Below are 27,429 nucleotides of genomic sequence, written 5' to 3' on the forward strand. Positions count from 1 at the left end.
TGTTGTTGATTTCTAATTTTACTATGGTCAGAAGATATTTTCATATGATTTCAATGTTGCTTTTTTTTTTTCAGTACTGTGGACTGAACGCAGGGTCTTAGCTCTGAGCTACAGCCCCAACCTATTTTTAAACATTTTTATTTAGGGACAGGGTCTTTTTCAAGTATTAAATTGCAAAAGCTGGACTTCAACTTACCATCCTCCTGCCTCAAATTCCTAGAGTGCTGGGATTACAGGCATTTGCCATCATGTCCAGCTCTTCTTTTATAATTTAATGACTCTTTTTTTTTAAGTACTGGGGATTGAACTCAGGCCCTTGCGCTTGCGAGGCAGGTGCCGGAATCACTGAGCTAAATCCCTAGCCCTATAATTTAATGAGTCTTATTTGTTGCATAATATAAGGTCCAGCCTTGACAATGTTCCATTTACACATGACAAAACTGTCAATACTGTTTTGTTTTCTTTGCAATGCTTTGGCTTGAACTTGGGGCCTTGAGCACACTAGGTAAGCACTCTACAACTGAGCCACACACCCCCAATTTTTATTTTTCAGACAGGGTCTTACTATGTAATTCAGGCTGGCCTTGAACTCGCTAAGTACCCCAAGCTAGCCTTCAACTTGCGGCGATCCTTTTGCCTCAGCCTCCTTAGTGCTGGGATTACATGTGGGCACCATCACACCTGGGCCAAAAACTTTTTAAAATTGTATTTTGAGACAAGAGTTTTGCAAATTTACCAAAGCTGGCCTCTACTTGTAATCCTCCTGTCTCAATTCCAGTAGCTGGGATTACAGGTACACCCCACAGGGGAAGTGTTTCATATATTGTGATGATTAAGCTTAATTGTGTCAATTTGCTTGGCTTGGGAGCAACCCAGTGAGTTGGCACAGCACACTTTTGGGTGTGTCTGGTTAAGTCACTGGGACAGGACCTTGGTACTATATCTGGTCCCTTTCCCTTCCCTCTTTGACACTCTTCCCCTCCACTGCATCCTGACTGCCATGACATGAGTAGCTTTGCTTCACCATTTCCTTTGGGATGATGCTTCTGCCTTGGAACTGGCTGATTATATACTGAATCCCCATAAAACATAAGCTAAATGAAACTTCTTCTCCTTTAAATTGTAGGTGTCAGGTATTGTGTACAGCAATGGGACAGAAAATTAGTACTGGAGAATTAGGGTTATTGCTGTGAACAATGGGAAAGCTCTCTCTCTCTCTCTCTCTCTCTCTCACACACACACACACACATATTAATATTTCTTGTTGCTGTGTTCATTGTGTGTGTGTGAGTCTGTGTCTGTGTTTATTGAAAGTAGGGCAGGGTGTAGAAGTCTCCAACTACTATTTGGAGACTATTTTTCCCTTTACTATCGATGTTTGCTTCCCATAATTTGGGACAATATTGTGTCCCTATGTTTTGATTGACCCTTTATAAATACAAAATATTTTCTTTGTCTCTTGTAATGATTTTTTACTTTATTTATTTATTTATTTGTACTGGGTGTCGAACTTGGGTCCTTATACTTGCGAGGAAGGTGCCAGAACCACTGAGTTAAATCCCTGGCCCTTTATTTCTTGTTTGATCTTACTATAGCTACCCCAGCTCTCTTTTGTTTAACATTTTCATAAAATCCCTTTTTGTTTTTGAGACAGGGTCTCACTATGTAGTTCAGGCTGGTCTTGAACATGCAGCAATCTTCCTACTTCAGACTCCTGAATGATGAGATTATAGGCGAATGCCACCATGCCCAGCCCAATTTTTATTTTTCATTTTGACACAAGGTTTTGCCAAGTCACTAAATTCCCAGGCTGGGCTTGAAATTTTGATCCTCCCACTCAGCCTCATAAATGTTGGGATTATAGGTATGCACCACTATGCCTAGTTTGCATATCCATAATCCACGTTTATATTTATTGTTTTATCCATGTCTTTTAAATGATACAGGAAAACAAAGAGGAGTTATAAAGCAAAAATTCAATATTGGCCTTTAGATTTACCTATGTAGTAGCTGCGTGTGGCAGTTCATGCTTATGATTCCAGAACTCTGGGAGGTTGAGGCAAGAGGGCCTCAAGTTTGAGCCCAAACTTAGGAAATCAGGGATTTAGCTAAGACCCAGTCTTAAAATAAAAAATAAAAAAGAGCTAGGGATGTAGCTCAGTGAGAAGGCCTTGGGTTCAATCTCCAAAAATGGGGGAAGAACCCCACCACAAAAAGCACTGAGTTAAATTCAGTTTCCAGTCACCTTTTCCTTGAGTTAGCATACATTTTCGTGAACTATTTTTCAAAGTTTGGACAAAGTTGATTCTGATAGTCTGCTCATTTTTTCAGTGTTTCTATGTAGGTGACAAGCCTTTCATGCTCATTGCAGATATATTCTGTGTTGGTTATTCAGGGTCATTTTTTTTCTTTGGTACCAGGGATCGAACTTGGGTCCTTGAGCTTGCGAGGTAGGCACTGGAATTACTGAGCTAATTCCCTGGCCATTGGGTCATTTAAAAATTTTTCATATATATATTTATTTTCAAATTTTTATTTTTATTAGTACATGCTTGCAGTACATAACGATTATATTCACTATGGGAAATTGGTACATGTACATAACACATCTTATTTCCTGTTCCATAAAAATTTAAAAATCAGCATTTCAATCTTCATACATATGAAAAGGTGTATGAGTTTTTATTTTTGTTTTTGTTTTGGAGGGGGTTGTTTTTTGAGACAGCATCGCACTGTGGAGTTCAGGCTGGCCGTAAAGTCACTGTGGAGCCCAGGTTGGCCTCAAACTTGTGGCAATCCTCCTGCTTCAGCCTCCTGAGTGCTGGGATTACAAGGCCCAGCTTTGCATGGGATTTTGCATGGATTATATGAAACTGACAGCCTTGCAATGTTGAAATTTAAAATCTACAAACAAGTCATATCCTTCAATCTGGTTGTGGTTTTACACACATGTAATCCCATCAATCTGAGAGGCTGAGGCAGGAGGACTGAAAATTGGAGGCCAGCCTGAGCAAGTAAGCAAATTAGTGAGACTGTCTCAAAACAACAACAACAACAACAACAACAACAACAACAAAATCTTAAAAAGGGCTGGGGATGTAGCTCAGTGCAAACAATTTGAGTGCAATACAGCTCATCACCCTCCCAAATAAGTAAATAAATCAGTAATAAATGTGTGTGTTTCTTTTCTTCCTTCCTTTCTTTCTTTCTTTTTTTTTTTTTTTTTTTTTTTTTTTTTTTTTTTTTTTTTTTTTTGGTACTAGGGATCGAAGTCTGGTCCTTGTGTTGTGAGACAGGTGACGGCACCACTGAGCAAAATCCCCAGCCCACTTTGTATGTTTCTACTGTGTCTATGTCTATGTGTATCCTTCATTTTACTTAGATGTTCTTTATCTTATTAATACTGTGTATTTTAAGTATGGCTTGGACATCTTTCGTTCCATTTATTCTTTTTTTTTAACAGCAACATTTTTTTATTAATGGGTTTCTTGTCACTGAGACAACTTAAAAGAGGGGAGATTTAATTTGCCAATTCATAACTTTTAACTACTTTCTCTGTCTTTCTTGGACATCCTACCTTCTTGTTTGGAAGCTTTTTCTTTTATTGAGTTTATTGGTACATTTTAGTTATACAGCACAGTTACATTCATCATTGGGATCTTGTACCTTTACATTGCAGGTCTTGGTTCTCATTTTTTCCCCTTGTCCCTGCCCTCCCTTCACCCCTTCCTCCCCTCCCCATTTACAAACACTTTACTTCCGTTTTCTCATTTTCTCCTATTTTTTTTCTTTTCCCTTATTACCTTTCCCCTACCCTTCTGGACAGCTGGGATTATGTGTGTGCACCACCATACCTGGTCTGGCTTTACCTTTTTTTATTAAGTTGTTGGGACTTTAATATGTATGATACCAAAGCAACATGGTAGTACTGGCATTTTAGTATTTATTTGGCATACTATGAAAACACTGGTGTTTTGTATAAATCTGAGAAACACTTGTCATAATCATTGACTTTCAGGTATTTGAATGAGGGACAGAAACTGGAATTAAGGATTCTTTGTGCTCTGGTTTCAGTCTTTCTAGGTAGAATGATTAGGAAAGAAAATTTTGATTACAAGAGCAGATGAAGCCAAATGTGTTTGTGCACATATATAATCCTAGTTACTCTTAAGGCTGAGGCAGGCAGAATACCTGTTCAAAACCAGCCCGGGCAATTTATGGACTTATTTAATTTGTTGCAGCACTGAGGATTGAACCCAACACCTTCACTGAGCTATCTCCCGTCATTTTTCTTTTTTTTGAGACAGAGTGTGGCTACATTGCTAAATTGCCCAGGATGGATTTGAACTTGAGATCCTCCTGCCTCCGTCTCCCAGAGCACTGGGATTACAGGAATGTGCCACCATGCCCAGCTTATATTTTTATTTTGAATAACCTCCATTCTGTTTGCCACAGGTGCTGCACCATTTTATATTCCCATCAACAGTGCACAAAGGTTGCAATTTCTCAATATCCTTGCCAATTTACTGTTTTTTAAAAATATTATCTACTATAATGGGATGAGATGGTGTCTCATTGTGTGTGTGTGTGTGTGTGTGTGTGTGTGTGTGTGTGTGTGTGTGTTTTGTACCAGGGAACAAAGTCAGGTCCTTGCGCTTGCGATGCAGGCGGCTGAACCACTGAGCTACTCAGCTAAATCCCCAGCCCTCATTGTGGTTCTGACTTGCATTTCCCTTATGGTTAAGGCATCAGTATTTTTTTAGGTCCCTAATTATGTGTAGGAAAAATTGAGAACAGAGTTTAAAGAATGCATAGACACAAAGTTATGAAGAGTAATGTCTAGGGCATTTTACTTGCTCTCCTTATGAAAGAAAGTCTGTTTCCCCACCTAAATTCTACTTCCACAAATTTCAGTCACTCAAAACTCTGTCCTTAGAAAGCCTGTATCAGCCTCTCTAGGGAAATTCCTCTTTCATTAGAATTCTTCTCCCAGCAATCTGTACATCAGGAAGAAATCAAGGTGAACTACTTATGGTTTCCAAGTCACCAGGGAGTTATTTGCATCTACAAGTGAAATGTTATCCATGGAGAATTTGCAGCAAAATGGGAAACCTATGGGTTTTTCCTTGGAATAACCTTGAGTAACTTGCTTCACTTTTATAGGGCAGGTATTCTTCAGTAGTTAAAAGGAAGGATTAACTTAAACAATTTCCAAAGTCCTTTTGGCCTGACTTTCAATAGTATCACCATACTATTTCAGTATTGACCTCATTCTTCTCAGAACTGGGCAGAACCTATTTAAATCCAAATTTGATAATATATTGGTCCTAAGTACATCCTTTCTCTTTTTTTTTCTTTTTCTTTTTCTTTCTTTTTTTTTTTTTTTTTTTTTTTTTTGAGACAGGATCTCACCATGTAGTTGAGACTGACCTAGAACTCACTATGCAGCCCAGGCTGGTCTTGAACTCACAGCAATCTTCCTGCCTCAGCCTTCCATGTGCTGGGATTATAGGAGTGTTTCACCATGCCCGGCTTAAGTACATCCTTTCTAAAAATAAATCTTTTGAGGGGCCCTATTAGGGATTGAACCTAGGGCTTTGGCTTTGAGCTACATCCCCATCCCTTTTAGAAAGTTTTTCATTGTAAGATAGAATTTTGTTAAATTGCACAACCTGGGCTTGAATTTGCAATCTCTCTGCCTTACTCTCCTGGAGTTCTGGGAATGTGTATACCACCATACTTGGCTCTCAAAAAAGTTTCAGTGCATATTACTAAATTATTTGTGGTTATAATGGCTTCCATCAGCATTTCACAGCTTTTTCAAAAATCTGATTACTAAACATCCTACCTTTAATCTAATTAATTGATTTAATTGAGCCCCAAATCTGAGCATCACAAATTATATCTGTTTAAAATTTAAATACATCTTTACTAATAGTTTGCACAATAGAACAACAGAGCAAGAAACCACACTGTGGTGATTTAGTGGAACATATTTTTCTTAGGATGAAGTAAGTTTAGAGAGGTTCAAGTAAACTGCTTAGTCACAGACTGCACAGGAACAAAACAAGGACTATTTGTTTGTTTGTTTTTTATATTTGTTTGTTTGTTGAGACAGGGTCTCACTATGCAGTTCAAGCTGGCCTTGAGCTCACAATGGCCCAGGCTGGCTTCAAACTCCTGGCAATCCTCCTGCCTCAACCCCCTAAGTGCTGGGATTACAGGTATGCAGCACCACACGTGGCCTTATGTTATGGTTTAGATCTAAAACTTGCCACCCAAATTTCACATTTAGAGGTGGGCCCTGGTCAGAAGGGGCAGGTCTCTGAATGCATGATTTGGAAAGCTGTATTCTCATCTTTTCTGCTTTCTTGCCATAATGAAGAGATTTTCCTCTGCTAGGCCATTTTTGCCTTGAAGCCAGTGCACCACAGGCTGAATCCACTGAAACTCTGAGCCAGGCCAGGCATAGTGACACATGCCTGTAATCTCAACACTAAGGAGGCTGAGGCAGGAGGAGTGCCAAAAGATTGAGGATAGCCTGTGCTATGTAATGAGTTCAAGGCTAGCCTGAACTGCACACTGAGATCATCTCAAACAAACAAACAAACAAACAGTGAGCCAATAGAAACCACTCCTGCTTTAAGTTGCAGGTGTAAGGTATTTTGTCCCAGTCTCAGGAAAATGACTAATACAGAAAGTTGGTACTGAGAATGGTCATTGCTGTGATTATACTTGACAATGTGGTTCAGAAGCCTTTGGAACTGCTTTGCAGGAGGAATTTGGAAAGGTTTGGAAATGGGGGGGATAGAGAAACCCCAAAATGTTTTGTGAGCAGTGCTTGATATGAAATACTAGTCAGAGCTCAAAAAACCAGAACACAGATAGGAAAGTGGACAGTAAAGTTTAGGCTCAAGAGGTTTCAGTTGGAAGCAAGGAATCCATCAGCAGTTGCACTACATGCTATGTATATTACACTCTTAGTGGAAAATCTGCCTACATTTTGCCCACATCCTGAAACTTTGGGGGAGACTGATATTAAGGATGACAATTAATCCAGCAGATGACATGTGAAGGCAGCCCAGTGTTCAGGCTGTGGGATAGGGTACTGCTGGCTATCAGCCAGATCTACAGTGAGAATCAAGAGCAAACAGGAGAGCTGAATGATTTGAAGTTTGGAGTTTTGCCAGAAACAAAGCACCTGCAAAGCTGGGGCAAAGAAGAGCACGGTCGCTGAAAAAAAACTAGCATTAAAAAGAAGCCAAGTTCTTTGTACAGGAACAAGAAAATAGCTGGAGGGCACCTCAGAAACCAGCAAGATCCCACCCATTCCAAGTTTAAGGGTAAAAGCCAGGCATGGTGGGACATGCCTGTAATCCTAGCACTTGAGAGGCTGAGGCAGGAGGATCACTGTGAGTTCAAGACCAGCCTGGGCTACATAGTGAGTTCCAGGGCAGTCTCAACTACATAGTGAGACCCTGTCTCAAACCCCCCCCCAAAAAAAGTTTAAGGGCCCAACCAGCAAGACCCCACCCATTGCAAGGGTACAAAACAAATCTTTCATTTGAGAAGGGAGTCCCTGGCTTATCTGCTCATTCAGGGTTGCCTAGGGAAATGTCTACCCAAGTTCAGACATCCACTTAGAGGCTGCTATACTGACATCCCAGGGAAATGGCTACTACTTAAACTGGCATCCGCCCTTGGCATCACTTACATGGTGTTGGTTTTACAACATGCAGACTGTAGGAGTTATGGGGTCATGGATATTTCCACCTAGAATTAGAAGACGGACTGTGGGATGCCAGGCAATGTGCCCCTGAGACATCAACGTGTGCAGTTCTGAAAGTGAAGCCAAAAGTGCAGTGGAGACCTGGTATGGCGTGTATCAAGATATCCCTTCAAAGCCTTATGCCCTCACAGGTGGGGCTTTTCAGAGGTGGCTGGTTCTAGGGTGTGTGATGTTGTGATTAAATTGCATGATGGTGGAATTAAAGTGTGTGATGTTGAGACTAAGGGTGCATAATTACTAAATTAATCCACTGATTGGTTAAGTATAGTTCTCTGTGTGGATAATGGGAAGGCTTACCCTGGGTATGGGTGGCAGCATCCAAAATATGGGTGGTCTGGAAGGGATGAAAGGGAGGCTTCTGCCTCATTCTTTATTGTCTTCTGCTACAAACTACTTTTCCTCTGTGATGCCCCCCTGCCATGCTGTCCTGCCTTGATGCTAGCCAACTATGGACTGAAACCTCTGCCAAATCTAGCTTCTTCCTTTAACTTTGGGTGTCAGATATTTTGTCTCAGCAACAAGACCCCAGGAAGTTAGAGATGACAGGAATGTGGAACATCCACGGAGTATAAAAACAGGCATGGTGGTACACGCCTGCAATCCCAGCACTCGGGAGGCTGAGGCACGATTGCCTTGAGTTCAAGCCCAGTTTGAACTACACGGCAAGACCCTCTCTCAAAAATAAAATAAAGTAAAAATAAAAGCAGGAAACATGCAGAGAGAGCCCAAAAGGGGTGCAACTGGCAAGGCCATAGGGGTGGGGCTGGTAAGTCCTTTGGAGCTCATATTTTACCATAACCTGCCCTGGATGCTGAACAAGAACTACATGATTTAATGTTTCCTCTACTTGTTCTTGCTATGGGATGATTTGTCTGTTCTTCTGCTTCCTTTTGGAATGAGAATGCTTACTCTGTGCCATTGTGTGTTCAAACTGTTTTAATTTTCTTTCTGATTTTTACAGGGGGTTATAGCTAAAACTCTTCCTTGAGTCTCAGTGGAGACTTTGTACGTGACCTTTTTTAGCAGTGCTGGAAACGTTAAGACTGGTGACTTTTTTTTTTTTTTTGGTACCAGGGATTAGGGTTGGAATCAGGACCTTACGCTTGGCAGGCAGGCACTGTGCCGCTGAGCCACATCCCCAGCCTGACTTTAGTGACCTTTAAGAGCTGGACTTAATGTATTCTGCATGAGATGGACATGAGCTTTTTGAAGGTCAGCTTGGAATGTTATGGTTTAAGATTTAAAATGATGCCCTAAGTCTCACATATGGAGGTGGGGCTTGGTCAGAAGGGGCAGATCAGGGACTTAATTAATTAATTAATTAATTTTTGGTTTTTTGAGAAAGGGTCTCACTATGTAGTTGAGACTGCCCTGGAACTCACTATGTAGCCCACGCTGGTCTCAAACTCACAGCGATCCTCCTGTCTCAGCCTCCCGAGTGCTGGGATTACAGGTGTGTGCCACCACGCCCGGCTCGGGAACTTAATTTAGAAGGGTGTATTCTCATCTTCAGTTCCTCCCTTCTCTGCTTCCTGGCCCCCATGTGGTGAATAGCTTCTCACTGCTATGCAATTTTTGCCTTGGAGTCAGCCAACCATGGACCAAATCCACTGAAACTGTGAGCCAAAACAAACTTCTATTTTAAGTTGCCAATGTCCGGTATTTTGTCTTACCTACGGGAAAGTAATTAATAAAGACCAAAAATCAGACTTCCTCACTTCCTGTCCAGTGTTTCTACAGCACAACTGCACAATGCTTTTGTTTTTAGTACTGGGGATCAAACTTGGGACCTTGTGCTTGTGAGGCAGGTGGCAAAACCACTGAGCTAAATTCCTGGTCCTGCAAATGTATTCCTATCCAGTCTCATATAACTTGACAATCTGCCAGAGTAACTTTCAAATCAATTTTTTACTACCAATATGGAATTACCTACTTACGAAGTATTCACTGAGGCAGGCAAAGTGGCATACATCTATAATCCCAGCACTAAGGAGGTTGAAACAGGAGGATTGCTGCTAGTTTAAGGCTAGCCTGGGTCACATACTAAGTTCAAGACCAGCCTAAAACTACAGTGAGATCCTGTCTCAAAAAAAAAAATTAAAAAGAAAATCTGGGGATATAGCTCAGTGAAAATGCCTTGGGTTTAATCCCTACTGCTTGCCCCACGAAAAAGAATTCACTGACTGGGACAAAAAATGTAGATCAATTATTAAAAACTGTCATTCATCGCCTTTTCTGGGTTTTTTTTTTTTAAGAAAAGGCCTTGGTATGGCATTTAGGCTAGCCTAGAACTTATGTGTAGCCAAGGCTGGCCTCAAATTTGCAGCAATCCTCCCTCAGCCTCCAGAGTGCTGGGATTGTAGGTGTGCATCCCCAGGCCCAGCATGGGCTGTTTTTACTAATGTAACACATTATATTAATCAAGCACCACATATGGATTCCTAGAAGAATGTACCTCGATCTAGAAATACTTAAGAAAATTGTCCTCCCAGTTGGGAATGGTGACACATGCCTGTAATCCCAGTACTCAAAGGTTGAGGCATGAGGATCAATGCGAGCTCAAGATCAGCCTGGACTACACTGTGAATTTCAGGTCTGCCTGAACTACATAACAAGACTGTGTCTCAAAAAACTAAGACTCTTCCCAATGAATAGAATTATAATTTCAAAATGAAATATTCTAATTTTGCAATTCTTAAGTGTTTATTCTTTTTTCTTTATTTCTGAGACAGGGTCTTGCTATGTAATTCAGGCTGGTCTTATATTCACTGTGTAATCCAGGTTGGCCTCAAACTCATGGTGATCCTCCTACCTCAGCCTCCCAAGTACTGGGATTACAGGCATGCCCCTTCAATATTTTAAATTGATCTCTCTTTAGATGGTAATGAAAAACTCAGAATTTAGGTTGTAAAAGTTTTATTGATAAGGTCAAAGAGCAAACAGCCAGACATTTGGTTATCTTTGCCACTATAATGTGTCATTTTGAATAGAATCTTAAAAATGCATAATAAATGATATTTAAACAATTATTAGAAAAGTAAATTAAGAGTCTACTTAAGGCACTTCAGATAAAAGCTAATCAAAATTTCTACAAATATAACCCGAGTTTAAGTGTAGTAAGTCTACTCCCCCAGATTTTAGCCAGAATGCTATCTTTCCCCTTACAGAAGAAGAAAATTAGTGCTCTTAAAAGGGATCTTTCAATGACCATGACAAATTATCTGGAGCTACACAGATCATATGGCAGTAGAATTCCCCTGGTCCATCAGTATAAATCAGGGCATCTTCATACACATCTCATAAGAATCACAGCATGAATTATTTGGCCTGAGACAAGTACAAGAATAGTAGATAAGGAGCCCAGAACTTTTCACTTTACAGGGGAATGATTAACAAAAAGTGGCTCCATTAAAAAGTAAAAGGTCAACTGTATCCACCTAACCAGCAAAAGTAATAAAAATAAAAACAAAAATCCACATAAAATATTTCTTCTGAGGCAATTATATCAATCTCCTTCCATAAACCTCTGTTATATAAAACTTCTATACTTCATGGGAAGGTTATTAGATGGTGAATAGCAGGGAGCAGTCACAGTACCCTATACTTCTATACAGTATCCAATACTTCTAAGATTCCCTTAATATATTTTTCACAACTACAATTCTTATTGCCAGAATGCTATCTTTCCCCTTACAGAAGAAGAAAATTAGTGCTCTTAAAAGGGATCTTTCAATGACCATGACAAATTATCTGGAGCTACACAGATCATATGGCAGTAGAATTCCCCTGGTCCATCAGTATAAATCAGGGCATCTTCATACACATCTCATAAGAATCACAGCATGAATTATTTGGCCTGAGACAAGTACAAGAATAGTAGATAAGGAGCCCAGAACTTTTCACTTTACAGGGGAATGATTAACAAAAAGTGGCTCCATTAAAAAGTAAAAGGTCAACTGTATCCACCTAACCAGCAAAAGTAATAAAAATAAAAACAAAAATCCACATAAAATATTTCTTCTGAGGCAATTATATCAATCTCCTTCCATAAACCTCTGTTATATAAAACTTCTATACTTCATGGGAAGGTTATTAGATGGTGAATAGCAGGGAGCAGTCACAGTACCCTATACTTCTATACAGTATCCAATACTTCTAAGATTCCCTTAATATATTTTTCACAACTACAATTCTTATATTTTCATAATAGTGGCAGTTTAGGTTAGTCTTCACAGTTAGATGTAATGATAACCATGAAAATATTCCTCACAGAAACTTGGTTAACACATATGATTATTACAACTGTCAAGAATAAAAGGATGAAGTTCAAACAAAACCTTTTCAAAGTTTCACTTTGTTTCTCCACTTATTTTGGAGATGGGGTCTCACTATCTCGCCCAGGCTGACCTCAAATAATCCTCTGCTGGATATGATGGACCCTGCCTATAATCCAACACTTTGGAGGGTGAGACAGGAGGATGTAGGGTTTGAGTTGGAGGCCAGCTCGGACTATATAGCAAGAATCTGTCTCAAAAAACTAAAGCAGGGCCAGGGATTTGGCTCAGTGGTTCCGCTGCCTGCCTTACAAGTGCAAGCACTCGAGTTTGATCCCCAGTACCAAAGCAACAACATCAAAAACCAAAGCAAACTAAAAACAAACAACCTGTCCCCAAACATCTTCCTACTTCAGATCATTAAGTATCTGGGAGCATCTGGGACAGGTACATGCGACTGTGCTGGCTTTCTCTACTTAACAAGAGAGGAAAAAAGGCTAAAGTCATAGCAAAGATAGAATAAACCAAGAAACATTCAATTTCTGTACACAGGTAACAAATGATTTTTTTCCTATTTCAAGGAAATCCTTTTCCTAAACACAACTGAGCCTACTGAGACTATTTCTTCTGTTAGGTAAAAAAGGAAACAAATGTTAATCTTCAAATTTTAGAAACATTGTAGAACATAGAATATAAGTTACAATGTCTTTTTTTGTTGCAAGATAGGGTGCTGGCTTTCAACTTACTGAACTGGCCTCAAACTCACAGGGATTTGAGACAAGATCTTGGTATGTAATTCAAACTGGCCTTGAACTCATGGTTGAACTTCCTGCCTCAGCCTCCCAAGTACTGGGATTATAGGGGTGTGTGCCACTGCATCCAGATGACACTGACTTTTAGCATTAATGTATATTATTATTAGAGATATGTCATTTTAAATAAAAGGAAATTAAGGGTATAGGATGAATCTGAAGTCTTTCCAAATACAAGGTAGTGAACACTATAGACATGCAGAAATTATAATTCTATATTTAGATATTTTTAATATTTGCAGCTATCAAGAAGCATAGATAGCACTGTATTTCAGTAGAAATGATGCAGAAAGAAGATTGACTAATCTTTCTAAAGGCTAGATCTGTATTTTCAAGAATAATGTTCCAGTTTCAAAAGACCATAAAGTACATATTTCTCAGTCCACAAGGAAAAATGTGTAAAATATACACATCCATGCAAACATAGAAAAGCTAAGAATGAATTACTGATGCAGTTATCTGTAGCATGGATATGTGGGAATACTTGGTCAGAACTTTTATTCCCCACTTTGGAAAAGAATATAAAATCAGATAATCAAAATGTTAACTGAAATAGTAGTGAGCTTTGTTCTAATTAAAATGTAGTAGTTTTAAACTTTATAATGTACTTACTTATACAAAATTAAATGTTTTATAAAACTGGGAAGGGAAGTTTAAGAAGAGAGTGATTTTTAAATACTTCACGATTTTGACAAGAAATTGCTTGTTAAGGCACTACACATCTTTGGTTAAATGATCAACTATTTAAATCACTTGAAAAAAAGAGGTAATATAAAATACACAAATTGCATTCTTCTTTTCAAATACACACATATTTGTTTTTCAGTTTCCATTACCACAGTGTCTACAAATCTCTGGAATTCTTTTTAACTCATCAGAAAGCTGAAACAAAAATATATACGAATTTATTAGTCTTTGAAAGAAAAGGCTTCTAATAAATACGTAGTATGGTGATTTTTAACAGCACTCTAGCACATGTATGATAATATGAATATCAACAATAAAATATGAGAAACACCAAGCAACCAGGTAGTTTCACAGCAAAATAAAATAGACATAACCTCAAGTTAAAACATCTCCTGAATGGAAACACTAATAACTGAATCAACTGTGGTGATCAAATAATTATTAATTCTGTTAGAAGTTACAGAAAAATTATTCTTATATACCAATCAGTAGTTTAGAGGCCAAATCATTTTAAAACACATATATACAAAAGAATAAAAGTATAAATTAATTAAATATTGGTACTATGTGTACATATATACACATATACACAAACGTATAGATATTAGAAACAGGGTCTTGCTATGTGATTCAGGTTGGCCTTAAACTCAGTTATTCTCCTGCCTCAGCCTCCTGAGTGCTGGAATTACAGTGGTGCATCACTATGCCTAGCTTTATAGACTATATTGAACCCAGAGCCTTTTTGCACTGAGGTACATCCTCAGACTTCCTTCTTTCCCTACTTTCTTTTTTTGAGACAGGTTCTCACTATTCAGTTCAGGCTGACCTTGAACTAACTATGTAGCCCAGGTTGCCCTTGAATTTGTGGCGATCGTCCTGCTTCACCCTTCCAATAGCTTGGACTACAGACATGTGCCCCCATACCTGGTTTTATTTTTTATTTTTTTATTTTTTGGTACTGGGGATCAAACTCAGGTCCTTGTGCTTGCGAGGCAGTTGCCAGAACCACTGAGCTAAATCCCCGGCCCTGTGTTTTATTTTTTAATCTGCCTACCTTAGCCTCTAAGTGCTGGGATTACAGGTGAGTGCCACCAGGCCCGGCATAAAAGCAAAGATTTAGAAGATTACAAATCAAGAATCAGGGTCCTAGGAGGTTTCTGTTTAAAATTAAATTCAAAGCCAGGCACAGTGGTGCCTCAGCTTCCCTAGTAGCTGGGGCTATGGGCACACCTGGCTTCAGTAGACCGTCTTAAACGTTCTTTTTTGTTTTTGTTGTTGTTGTTGCTGTTGTTTTGAGACAGGGTCTCTCTTTGTAGTCCAGGCAGGTCTTGAACTATATAACCCTGGCTAGCCTTGAAGTCACAGTTACCCTCCTGTCTCAATCTCCTGAGTGCTAAGATTACAGGCCTGTACTACCATGCCTGGATTGTTTTATTTTCTTGAGAATATAGATTGTTTTTAATTTTTATTAGTACATATTTATCCCCTTTTAGTTTTTTTTTATTAGTGCACATTTGTTGTTGTTGTTTTTTTTTTTTTTTTTTTTTTGGTACCGGGGATTGAACTCAGGTCCTTGCGCTTGCAAGGCAGACCACCGAACCTCTGAGCTAAATCCCTGGCCTTTTTAGTGCACATTTGGAGTAATGTTTACATTCATATTAGGGAATAGGCACATACACGTTATATCTTTATTCTTTTTATTCCCTTTCTTCTCTCCACCTGCCTCCCTCCAACTCTGGATCTCCTTTCCCCATTTTCTTCATCATCATCATCATCATCATCATCATCATCATCATCATCATCATCATAGTTCATGCCTGACAAAATAAATGCCTGACATTTATTTATTTTGCTTTTTTTTTGAGACAGGGCCTGGCTGTGTAGTTCAGGCTGGCCTTGAACTCACTATGTAACCCAGGCTGGCCTCAAACTCATGGCGATCCTCCTGCCTCAACTTCCCAAGTTCCTCAGTCTCCCGAGTGCTGGGATTATGGGTGTGTGCTACATGCTCAATGTCAGTGACATTTAAAAATTATGTTAACTGTGGGTAGCTGGTAATGTACAGGATACACATTAAATCTTTTGCCCTTTCCACTCTCCCTACCTTTAGTCTCTTGGTCCCCTTCCCCTTTCTGAAAGATCTATCTCCCTATTTCCTTTTACAATCTTTTATTTTGGTCTTTATTTGTACTTTGGATTATTTTTAAAGATAAGTTCTCCTTATGTACTCCATGCTAAACTGGAACATTTACTCCTCCTGCCTCAGGCTCTTGCTAAATTCTTAAACTTTCTACAAACTGGCTTCTGGCTTAAAATCAAATGTTCTTTTATGTTATCTAAACTAGCCTTGAAGGGAAGTAAATTTTAAAAATATTACAAAATCATCTGTTCCTCAAGAGGAAATGTAAGAATATATGTGTATGATATAAAATGCTCTAATCATTATGTGTTATTATAGATTTCCAGGTTTAATTAGGTGACATCAGAATAACCCTAAAAGGTGTTTGGGTAATCACACACACTAGTATTGTCTATTATTCCATAATTAAATTAATTTTACATATATCTAAATTAAACTTTCTTTGGTCTTAGAAACCAGAATAGTGCAAAAGCAATGCAAAAGAAAAAAACATAAAGCCACATTAACTGTGATCATTGTAAGTAGAGGTAATCACTACAGAAATAAGATTCATACCTGTATGGATATCCATGATATTTAGATCTGAAAATAGAGAGCATCCAACTGAAGAATAACACAACAAGTCCAATACCAGCTACACACATTACTGTAGAAAAAGAAAAGGAGAGTAAAACAAGCAGGTTAAGTGTAATAAATGGCACAAATCATACTCCACATGTCCAAAGAGTAAAAATTTACTAATAAATTTCTAACAGTTTTCTATCTCCCTATTTTACTCTTCCAGGGTATGCCTTGCCTTCTAATTTAAAGTTTTCCATTACAATATAACAGAATAATTCCATTTATATACTGTACAATTAAAAAGTAATTAAAGATATGACACTTGAGAATTTAGTGTTACCCAGGTGTGACTTGGGAGAGGTAGATGCAAGAAACTCTTGAGTTGGAGGACAGCCTAGACTACATAGTGAGAAAAGAAAAAGAAAGATTAAGGGCTGGGGGTGTGGCTCAGTGGTAGAGCACTTGCCTAGCATGTGCAAAGCCCCTGGGTCTGATTATTAGCACTGGGCAAAAAAGTGGAGGGCATTTATTGGGTATTTTTGTTTTGAGACAGGGTCTCACTGTGCAGTTCAGGCTGGCCTTGAACTCTCACTATGTAGTCTAGGCTGGCCTTGAACTCATGGCGATCCTCCTGCCTCAGCTTTCCAAGTTTGGGATTACAGGTATGCACCACTATGCCTGGCTCTTTACTATATTATTAATAAATATTACTTAAAGACACCTGGAAACATCATTTCAATAACCTTACTTGAAAGCACTTTATTCATGCACCACTAACCACAGAACCTTAAAAAACTTGTTGAACACAAATCCTCATTTGAATAATGAAGACAAATCCTGATTTTTGTCTCAAATTCATAGCTTTCTCTACTAATCCCACATGCTCTAGTTTAGCAGAGTAGTTATTAACCTGAATTCACATATTGACCTCACATGACTTAAATATAAATTTTCAGCACTCGTTGATTCTCTTGACTAAGACTGGCTCAGTGGTATAGATATAAGGATGTGAGACTGCATGTGTACAACATCGATAAAAGCACTAGGAAGTCATACTTTAGTGACCAATATTAAAAGCAACCAACTCAATGAGAGAAAACAAAACAAACCTTCCTTGGGATGTAGGAGCACATGCCTGTAATCCCAGGACTCGGAGAGGCTGAGGCAGGAGAATTTCAAGTTAGAGCCCAGCCTGGGCAATTTAGTGAGACCCTATCTCAAAATAAAAAAATGGACTGGGGATATAACTTAATGCAAAGGCCCTTGGTTCCATCCCCAGTACCACAAAAACAAAACCTAAATCTTCAATTTTGTCACATTTAGGGAAGAATTCCTTTTTCTTTCCAGTTTTCACATAATATGAAAAATTATAGGGGCTAAATGTAAATGTTAAGCAATATTTTCCCCAGTATTAACACAAGCTCAATTTATAAGAAAAAGGGTTTTTTCCCTGTTTTTCATATTTCGGCTTTTTTGAGACAGGGTCTCACGTAGTTCAGTATGGTCTTGAAGTCACTATGTAGCCCAGGCTAGCCCTGAACTCCCAGAAATCCTGCTTCAGCTTCCTGAGTGCTGGGATGACAGGTGTACACCACTACACCCAGCAAGAAGTGTTTTCTCTAAAAAAAATGTACACATACATGTATGTATATGTATACATGTATATACATATATACATATACATACACACACACAGCAGCAGCACTCTTATGTATATCTGTGTCTTGCTTTTTCCACATATCTAAAAGTTCTTAGAGCAGTTCCTGATAAATGCTAAAGAAATATTTATTAGCTGGGTATGGTGATGTATCCTTTCAATCCCAGCTACTTAGAAGGCTGAGGAAAAGAGGATTGCAAATTTGAAGCCAGCCTTGCGTAAAAGTTAAGAGTCTGTCTCAAAAAATAAAAAAGGGCTGGGATATAGCTTAGTGGTAGGGTGCTAGCATAGCATCTAAGAAATCCTAGGTGATCCTCCTGTCTCAGCTTCCCAAGTGCTGGAATCATAGGCATGTGCCATGACACCAAATAGTGCCCCAAAAAAGTTTATTGTTACTATTATTTGTGATTATCTCATTAGGATAGAATCTTGGAACTAGATAGAACTGCCGACCATTGTAATATATGTTGGTAATTGTTCAGTAACTTCAATCCATACCAGCATTATGCTCAGATGGCCTTTTTCCATCTAAAGAAACACTGAGACAGGCAATTTTCAAAGAGTCAAGCAGTGAAAGAAGGTATTTTGACTAAACAAGAAAATGAATATATTAGCCAGGTATGGTAGGGCATGCCTTTAATACCAGCTACTTCAAAGGCTGAGGCAAGTCTAGCCTGGTCAACTTAGTGAAACCCTGTTTCAAAAAACTAAAATGGGCTGGGGATCAACTCGGTAGTAGAGTGCCTCTGGGTTTACTCCCTAATATCATCACTAAAAAAATGTTATTAGTTAGGGTACATTAGCTCTTTTTTGTAATAGATAAAAGATTCATTTTACTTCACCAAAATAAGTATCTGCTAATTTTGAAATCTAATATCTTCATCATTTATGTAGCAGATAAAGTAAATATTAGACTTTATGTAGCTTAATTTTTGTTTTTTGAGACAGGGTCTCCCTATGTAGTTGAGACTGACCTGGAACTCACTATGCAGCCCAGGCTGGTCTCGAACTCACAGAGATCCTCCTGCCTCAGCCTCTCGAGTGCTGGGATTAGGGGTGTGCATCACCACTATGTAGTTTAATTTTGACAGCACTAAACTTTGGTGGTGGTGGGGAGTACTGGAGATTGAACTTAGAGCCTTACACTGAGCTATGTCATCATTCTTATTTTATTTTTTGTTTTAAGACTAGGTCTTACTAAATCATCCAGCTTTGCCTCAAACTTACTATCCTCCCGCCTTAGCCTGCCAAGTAGGTAGGACTACAGGCAGCACCACTGTACCAGTGACATTTAACTTTTTAATCAGGAAGGAAAAACTCTGACATATACTTATAGTGATAATTTCTTTACACAACAGATAACAATACAAAAAGACATTTACAGAAGAGAAAACACAAATAAATATTTAAGAAAATATTCAAGCCAGGCATGGTGGCACATGCCTATAATCTCAGCCCTTAAGAGGCTGAGTGAGGTAGAAGGAGTGCCAAGCTTGAGGCTAGACTGGGCTACAAAGTGAGTTCAAGGCCTGCCTGAACTATAAAGTGAGACACTGTCTCAAAAAAAAAAGAAAGAAAGAAAAAAGGAACACAACCTCATAATAAGCCAAGTACAAAATATTTCTCCCTCATCTAATTAGCAAATATATAAAATATATATTTGTGTGTATTTTACACTGAAATATGCATACATTTTTTTGGTACTGGGAATTGAACTCAGGTACTTGTGCTTGCCAGGCAGACGCTGCACTGCTGAGCTACATTCCGGGCCCTGAAATAAGCATTCTTAAACACCATAAGTAGGCTGGTCGTAACTTGAGGGCCCACTGTATTCATTATAATGAAAGTTTTTTAAAAATCTAAAATTTAATAAAATCAGAACTGTCAAACTACAGTATAAAGTTTAAAGTTATGTAAAGTATGTTACTAATCACAGTTTAAAAGTAGGTATAAGATTCAAAATTTCATATATAGTTTTGATTTTTTTCTTTAAAAATTTTTTTTGAAATAGGGTCTTGCCATGTATTCCAGTATGGCCTTCACTTGCTGTGTAGCATAGGCGGGGCTTGAACTCATAGCCACCCTTTCCCAGCCTCCCAGGGCTGGGAGTACAGCCATGCTTCATCACACTCAATTTTAGGGTAATCTTAAAAATGTTTCTACAAGTAAAAAGAAATATATAACGATGTTAAAATTATTAGTTTTTGGTGGTGGAATAATGGGTGAATCTATCCCTAGATATTTCATAATGTTATTTTCTGTATTTCCTATAAAGAGCATATATTACTTTTATAATAGTAATGGAATAAAATAGTATGGGGACAAGTCATTAGATGATCACTATGTTTTTTTCTGCATTCAAGGCAGAATTGTTACATCAGAGGTATGTAATGACTTACTTTTTCGTTTCCCAATATCCATGTCAGAGGTAGCAGCTTCACATAAAAGCACCATGCCTAAAGTAACCCCACCATCTTACAAATTGTTTAAGGAAAAATTCTCATAAATACAAAAGACATACCCCTTCACTCTTCCCAGTTTCTCATGAAGAAAATTAAAATGAAGAAATATATAAATCTGATTTGATAACCAATATGTAATTTGACACCAATTGTAATCAATATGTTGTAACCAACATGTAATCCAAAATATATACAGTGTAACAATTATTTACCACGAAGATATAATAAAATATTAAGATTGGAAGATTACTTCATTTGTACAAAGGAAAATTAGTATATGACTTTTTTTTGAGATTAGGGTCTTGCTAAGTAGTCCAGACTGGTCTTGAACTTGCCACAATCCTTCTGCCTCAGCCTCCTGAGTGCTGGGATTACAGATATGCACCACCACATCCGAGTAGGAAAATCAGTATTTCAAACTAACATCCTGTCTGTAATTTATAGATAAATACAAGGTTTTCTAAAATTGTACTTTGAAATAACCTGCTTGGACATTCAGCTATTGCCCCAACTTTGTACACATTTTAAAACACTAACAGCCATTTCAATATATCAATCCCCTCAAGAACACACTTGAAATATACACACTTTATTTTTTTTTCCTCATTGAGTTTATTGGTACATTTTAGGGAAATATCCACACTTTAAAGAGTAATTTATTCTTTTTTTTTTTGTACCAGGGATCAAACTCAGGATCTTGTGCTTGCCAGGCAGGCGCTATGCTGTGGAATTAAATCCCTGGCCCCGAAGAGTAACTTATTCATATTCAGGAAATAGTTTCTCAAACATTTCTTCAAGCCAGGTAAGATGGCACACACCTGTTTTGCAGCATCTTGGAAAGCTGAGGCAGGAGGATCACAAGCTCAAGCCCTGGGCAACTTAGTGAAACCCTGTCTCAAAATTAAAAAAATAAGGGTTGGAGATGTCACTCAGTGTGAAGGCTCTGGGTTCAACACTCAGTGCTACAAAAACAAAAACATCTAAAACACAAATTTAACACATCTGGAACCACTGAGCTAAATCCCTGGCCCTCCACAAACTTTCTTTTGGTGGTGGTGGGGACTGGAGATTGAACCCAGAGTCTTAAATACTACCACTGAGCTACACCCTCGGCTCAACAATCTTTAAGGCAGAAATTTACTTTGACCTAATTTTATCCTATTCTAATAAAAAGGAAAATTGAACATGTGCCAAGATCTCATTTATAATCGGTGTTATATGAGGAACTACAGAAATATAAAATTAAGCTACCCATGCAAAAAAGTGTCATATCACATGGTTTGAATGTTGAAATAAGCAGTATCAATTTTTTTGGCAGTACTGGGGATTTAACCCAGGGCCTTTGCACTGAGATACATACAGCCCTTCGCGGTTTGAGAGAGGGTCTCACTAATCTCTCCAGGCTGGTGGCAAACTTAACCTGCCTCTGCTTCCTTAACTGCTGGGATTACAGGTGTACACCACTATGTTCAGCAAACAATATCAAAATTTAGAGCAAATAGAATGTGTTCCAGCAGAAAAGAGAAATTCACCATGCAGCTCAGTGAATACCAACAGTAGTTAAAAAATGTCTTCAATTGCAAGCGTAAGGTCTTGAGCTCAATCCCTAGTACTCTCCTATAAAATGTCCTCAATTAATTATGCATACATACATACATAGTGTGCTACTGCATGTGGGTATAGTTAAGCAAAAAGAAAAACACAGCTATTTTATTTATTTTTTTGGTACTGGGGATCGAACTCGGGTCCTTACACTTGTGAGGCAGGCGGTGGAACCACTGAGCTAAATCCCTGGCCCTTGCACTTTCTTTTCAATAGCCTCTTCTTAGGGACAATGCCCATTCTTCATGTATTTAATTTTTCATCCAATCTCTTCCCTAGCATTTTTTTTCTGAGGTTCTTTATATCCAGGTTGGAACACAGACTGATCATTTCTACAAGCTTTGCTTACCAGGCACTCTGTGATTAATGGCTGAGACTTTTGTTTTGGGGACAGTTTATTTTGGTATCATTGTGTCAGTGGTGGCAAACCTATGGTATGCTTTCCAGAGTGGTTACGCAGAATCCTCTCTGTTGGCACATGAGCCAAGTTGTCCCAGCAGCTGAGCATTGGGTAATAGTTGTTCTTTTCTAAACTAAAACCTCAGCATTCAGATTTAATTGCAGTATTGGCACTTTGTAATAAGTAAGTGGGTTTTGGGTTGCAGTTTGGGCACTCAAAAGGTTCACCATTGCTAATCTATATGCTCTTTTCCCTCAGTGCTCATGCTTGGCACACTGTATCATGGAGCTATGCCCTACCCCCAATACATACTTTTGCTTTGAAAGAGTTTTTCATCTTACTGTATATTCGTAAGAGCTGTGTGTGCTCATCTCCACTGTCAAGAGCTCTGATATACTTCCACATGTATTGTTTCATTTCATTTATTTATTCTTCAGGTTTTTCTTCTCAGTCCTGGGGACTGAACCAAGGACCTCTGCACCAAGCTACATTGCCATCCCTTTCTATATTTTGAAACAGGGTCTGGCTAAGTCACCCAGCCTGGGCTTGGATTTGTGATCTTCCGGCATCAGCCTCCCACAGCAATTCTTTCAGTTTCTTCACTTACCCTGCCTACTATATTACAGGCAATACTAACTGTTGGGAGTTACAAAGTGGAACAAAATATAAACCCTTTTAAGTACAGATTAATACTCTCGTGGGGGATACAAACAATGAAATAAATAATTATATAATCATGATTATTACTCTGGGAGAATGGAATAAAGAATAGAGAAGGCAGAATTTCATAATATATAATAACTAGACTATTTAAGAGCCAGCAGAATTAAAATATATTATCTAAAATACAGGCAAAGATACGTGCATAAGATGTATAGGGTCCTAGAATTTAGCTCAGCAGCACAATACCCGTCTTGCAAGTTCAAGGTCCCTAATTCAATGCCTGGTACCAAAAATAAAATAAAATTAAATGAAGTATAATTACAAAACCAAAAATATTTGCATTTTTATTATCCAAATTTAAACAATGTCATATAATTTCTTTGCTTGTTGAATTAGCACTTTCAAAAAATGAGCATACATACCGATGGCTAGGACTTGCCAGGAATACCAGGGCACAAATATATTTCTGGTAGCAAAATCCTTTTGAGAAACAATTTAGACAGCACATAAACCATGCAGACAGCTTTGGACACTTTGTTTTGAATCTTCTGGGAATTTGGAAACATGCCAAATTATTTATTTGCTAGGAAACATTCTTTGTAATGTTCAATAAAAGTAGAATGGTAGGAGCCAGGTGTGGTGGCACGTGCCTGTAATCCCAGCACTCGGGAGGCTGAGGCAGGAGGCTTGCTGTGAGTTTGAGACCAGCCTGGGCTACATAGTGAGTTCCAGGTCAGCCTCAACTACATAGTGAGATCCTGTCTCCAAAAACCAAAAAAGTAGAATGGTAGGCATGTTGGGTGTAATCCCAGAACTCTCAGAGGCTGAGGCAGGAAGATTCTAAGTCCAGCGTGGGGAATTTAGCAACTTAAAACAACTTTCTCAAAATTTAAAATAAAAAAGGACTTAGTGTGAAGTATCACCAAAAAAATCACACAAAAAAATCACAAAAGTATCACAAAAAATAACAAAAAAGAGAATAATGGGATGATCATGTATCTATTATATAAATATCAAGAATGACTATTTTTCATTATATTTTCAGATTTCTCTGTAATCTTCCTGTATTTTTATTACTGTAAAGGCCATAAACAATACAGAAATGCTTACATTAAGACATCAAACTTCATACAAAGTATCTCTATTAATATAAAATGTACACCTTTCCATAAAACATACAATATGGCCAAAGAATTCAAGAGAGGGGTACAGCTGTGTGGTAAAGTGCTCACATGGCATGTGAAGCCCTGGTTTTGATTGCAACAAAAGAATAACAACAACAACAAAAAAAAACACCATGTGTCATGGCACATGCCTATAATCCCAGCTCAAGGATTACAAATTCAAGGCCAGCCTGGACCAAATAAGAGTATGTCTCAAACTCTCTCATGCCTCCAAAACAAAATGAAACAAAATGAAAAACCCCAAAACAAATGCTTAATATTTTTTCAGATTGTTTCCCTTCAAAACATTTCTAATGATTGATCTAATAAAACATAATTGAGAAAGATACACACACATATTGGTTTTGAAAAAAATTTTTTTTGCAGTCTTGGGGATTGAACCCACGACCTTCATACTGAGCTACCTCCCCACCTCTTTTTGTCACAACCTTCTGGCTGAGCATTACAACTGTAGGAACATTATCTTTGTTTACCTTATTTGTTCTAGAGTCATTGCTTATGTTTCAGGTGAGTAAACTGTTCTAAGTAACACAAATTCAGTATTCCCTAGGCAAAAATGTGTAGATCCTCAAGCGGTTCAGATTTTGGAGATTTTCAAATTTTGGATTAGTTTGAACATTCCCAATCCAGACTATTTGAAATCTGAAACATTTGGAATACTAGTGTCATGGTGACACATGCCTGTAATCCCAGCACTCAGGAGGTAGAGACAGGAGGCTCTCCGAGAGTTCTTGGCCAGCTTGGGCTACATAATGAGTTCAGGGACAGCCTGAACTACAAAGCCAGACCTTGTCTCAAAAACAAAAAAAACAAAACAAAAAAAAAAGTTTTTGATTTAGTCCCCTCTCAAAATGACACTGTGGTAATCATTAGCATATTTCAGCCTTACCAAGATCTAGAATCCAGATACTGAAAAAAAAAAAAAAAAAACTTGGTGAAGAAGAAAAGAGAAGGATGAAACTAACAGGGAAAATGACAAGTTAAAAAAGATGATCCATAGGGCCAGGGATTTAGCTCAGTGGCACCACATCTGTCTCACAAGCACAAGGTCCTGAGTTCGATCCCCAGTACCAAAAAAAAAAAAATCCATAGTGTAGAGAAAAGAAGCAAACAGTCTGAACACTCTCTCTGGCACTTGTGACTTGCAGGGAGGGGAACTGGGCTCCCCAAAAGCAAGGTAAGTACCCAGGGCTGGAAGATCTAGGGAGAAACAGCAGCAGAGTTCACAGCCTTTGTGAATTGTGAAAATAGAGCAGGGTTTTTACTCTAAGGGTGCTACTTCTACACAGCAGGGAATAGCCAGAGAGGGAATCAAGGGCAGGTACCCATCATATTGCCAGACAGTGCTTGATTAAGCACCATTTTGGGAAGGGGTGGTTTATTTAAATATAGGAGTCAGAACACCTTAAAAACAGCTTCACTTCAGGGCTCCCACTGTTACCCTAACAGTGACGGGTGAAAGACTGCCACCAGAAATAGCCATGGACAGGGAGGCTAGAAAGAGATCCTGAGGAGTTTAAACTCAGGCTGGAAAGGCGCCATGCCCTACCTACAGTGAGACACCAGGCCTAGTCTGCACTGTGGTTAGAAACAGCAGTCTGTAGGTGCCAGTACAAGGTACTTGAACTCTTGCCTAGATGCTTATATCTAGCAGAGATCTGAGGACTAAATGCTTCCCTATCCACCAAAGTGAGCAAGAAGGCATCTCAGCAAGGACACTGCCACAGCCTGGGGTACACAGAGGGGCCTCTAGAAGAGGGGGCAGGCTCATAAATGCATAGGCCATAAGGCTAGGCAGAGAAAAATCAAGACTTGCTGGACTCCAAAACTGCGGAACCTAGAAGGAACCACTCATTCAAATACATGTATACAGACAAAAACATTTTTTCTGTTTTAGGACTCATTTCTTTCTTCTTTTTCTTACTCTTTCTTTTTCCTTTTAATTTTTGCTAGTTTTTCTCCATATTATTTTTTATCCCTTTTTTCTTTTATCTTCTATTTCTACCCCCACCCTCCCCATATCAGGGATCAAACTCAGGACTCTGTGCTGGTAAGGCAGGTGCAGAGCCACTGAGCTAAATTCCCAGACTTTTTCTTTTTTTTTTTTTTGAGACAGAGTCTTACTATGCAGTTCAGGCTGGCCTGAACTCACTATAACGCCCAGGTTGGACTCAAAACAAAGTGATCCTCCTGCCTTCAGCCTCCTGAGGGCTAGGATTTCAGGCATTCACCACCATGTCCAGCTCTATCTTCTATTTCTTGTTTCTTTTCTGTCAGCTTTATCAAATTCTATGAATATACTTCCACTTGGTAATAGGACCTTTTGTCTTACTTTTCTCTCCTCCTCCTAATCTCCCATTATATAATTTTTCAAAAATGTTTATTTCTTCCATTTCCAATCCTCTATACCTGTAATAATATGATTAAGCTCTATTATTCTTTTTTTTTTTTTGGTTTTTTTGAGACAGGGTCTCACTATGTAGTTGATACTGACCTGGAGCTCACTATGTAGCCCCAGCTGGTCTTGAACTCACAGCGATCCTCCTGCCTCAGCCTCCCGAGTTTTGGGATTACAGGCGTGCGCCACCATGCCTGGCTTATTATTCTTTAGATAGTTACCTCTAGGTTACTACTATTGAAGTCTTTTCTGTTATTAGTAGTATAGTTAATGCCTTTAGTAGATATTTACTATATGACAGTATTCGGTTTGTCTTGAGGTTTATACTATAATTATAGATTTCTTTTCTAAGGTTAAGAGTGGTACATTATTGGTTTTTATGATATATCAATATCCAGTTGGTCTTGGAGGATATTATTGTTGCTAATTCTCTTGATATTGCCAAGGTCACAAAATTATTGCTATAAACAGGTTTTCTCTCTGCCAATACCTAGATTACCTTTGTGACATTAACAATAGTGCAGTATTACCATTGTGACATTAATAGTAGTGCAGTCAATTCCCAGCGAATTGGGTGCTGGGACAATTATATGGCATCGCTCAGTCTCAAATTAACACAGGTGATCAGTTCTTGGGATGGAAATAAAGGACTACAGTTAGCCACACCTGCGGTGCATCAGTGGAAAAGAAGACTAACTGAAGAAATCTCCATACCTAAGCACAAAACAAACAAAAACAGAAACATGAGAAGACAAGACAACAAAGCACCTGCCAAAACTTCCAACTCCCCTAAAGCCAAT

General features: G+C 38.5%; 1 protein-coding gene across 1 annotated transcript in view; it reads right to left on the bottom strand.

Moving 5' to 3' along the window:
* Positions 1–12,387: 12,387 nt before the first annotated feature.
* The window catches only part of Magt1 (magnesium transporter 1), a 46,945-nt gene continuing 31,903 nt past the window's right edge, over positions 12,388–27,429 (bottom strand). Inside the window, exons 8-10 of the mRNA XM_010641332.3 lie at positions 20,320–20,394; positions 16,258–16,348; positions 12,388–13,757 (exon numbers count right to left, since the gene is read on the bottom strand). Of these exons, the coding sequence (XP_010639634.1) occupies positions 13,742–13,757; positions 16,258–16,348; positions 20,320–20,394 (182 nt within the window). The 3' untranslated portion in view covers positions 12,388–13,741. The remainder of the gene's footprint in view (positions 13,758–16,257; positions 16,349–20,319; positions 20,395–27,429) is intronic.

The sequence above is a fragment of the Fukomys damarensis genome, unplaced genomic scaffold (genome assembly GCF_012274545.1).
Source record: "Fukomys damarensis isolate Sample0158 unplaced genomic scaffold, DMR_v1.0_HiC HiC_scaffold_39, whole genome shotgun sequence".
Taxonomy (NCBI): Eukaryota; Metazoa; Chordata; class Mammalia; order Rodentia; family Bathyergidae; genus Fukomys; species Fukomys damarensis.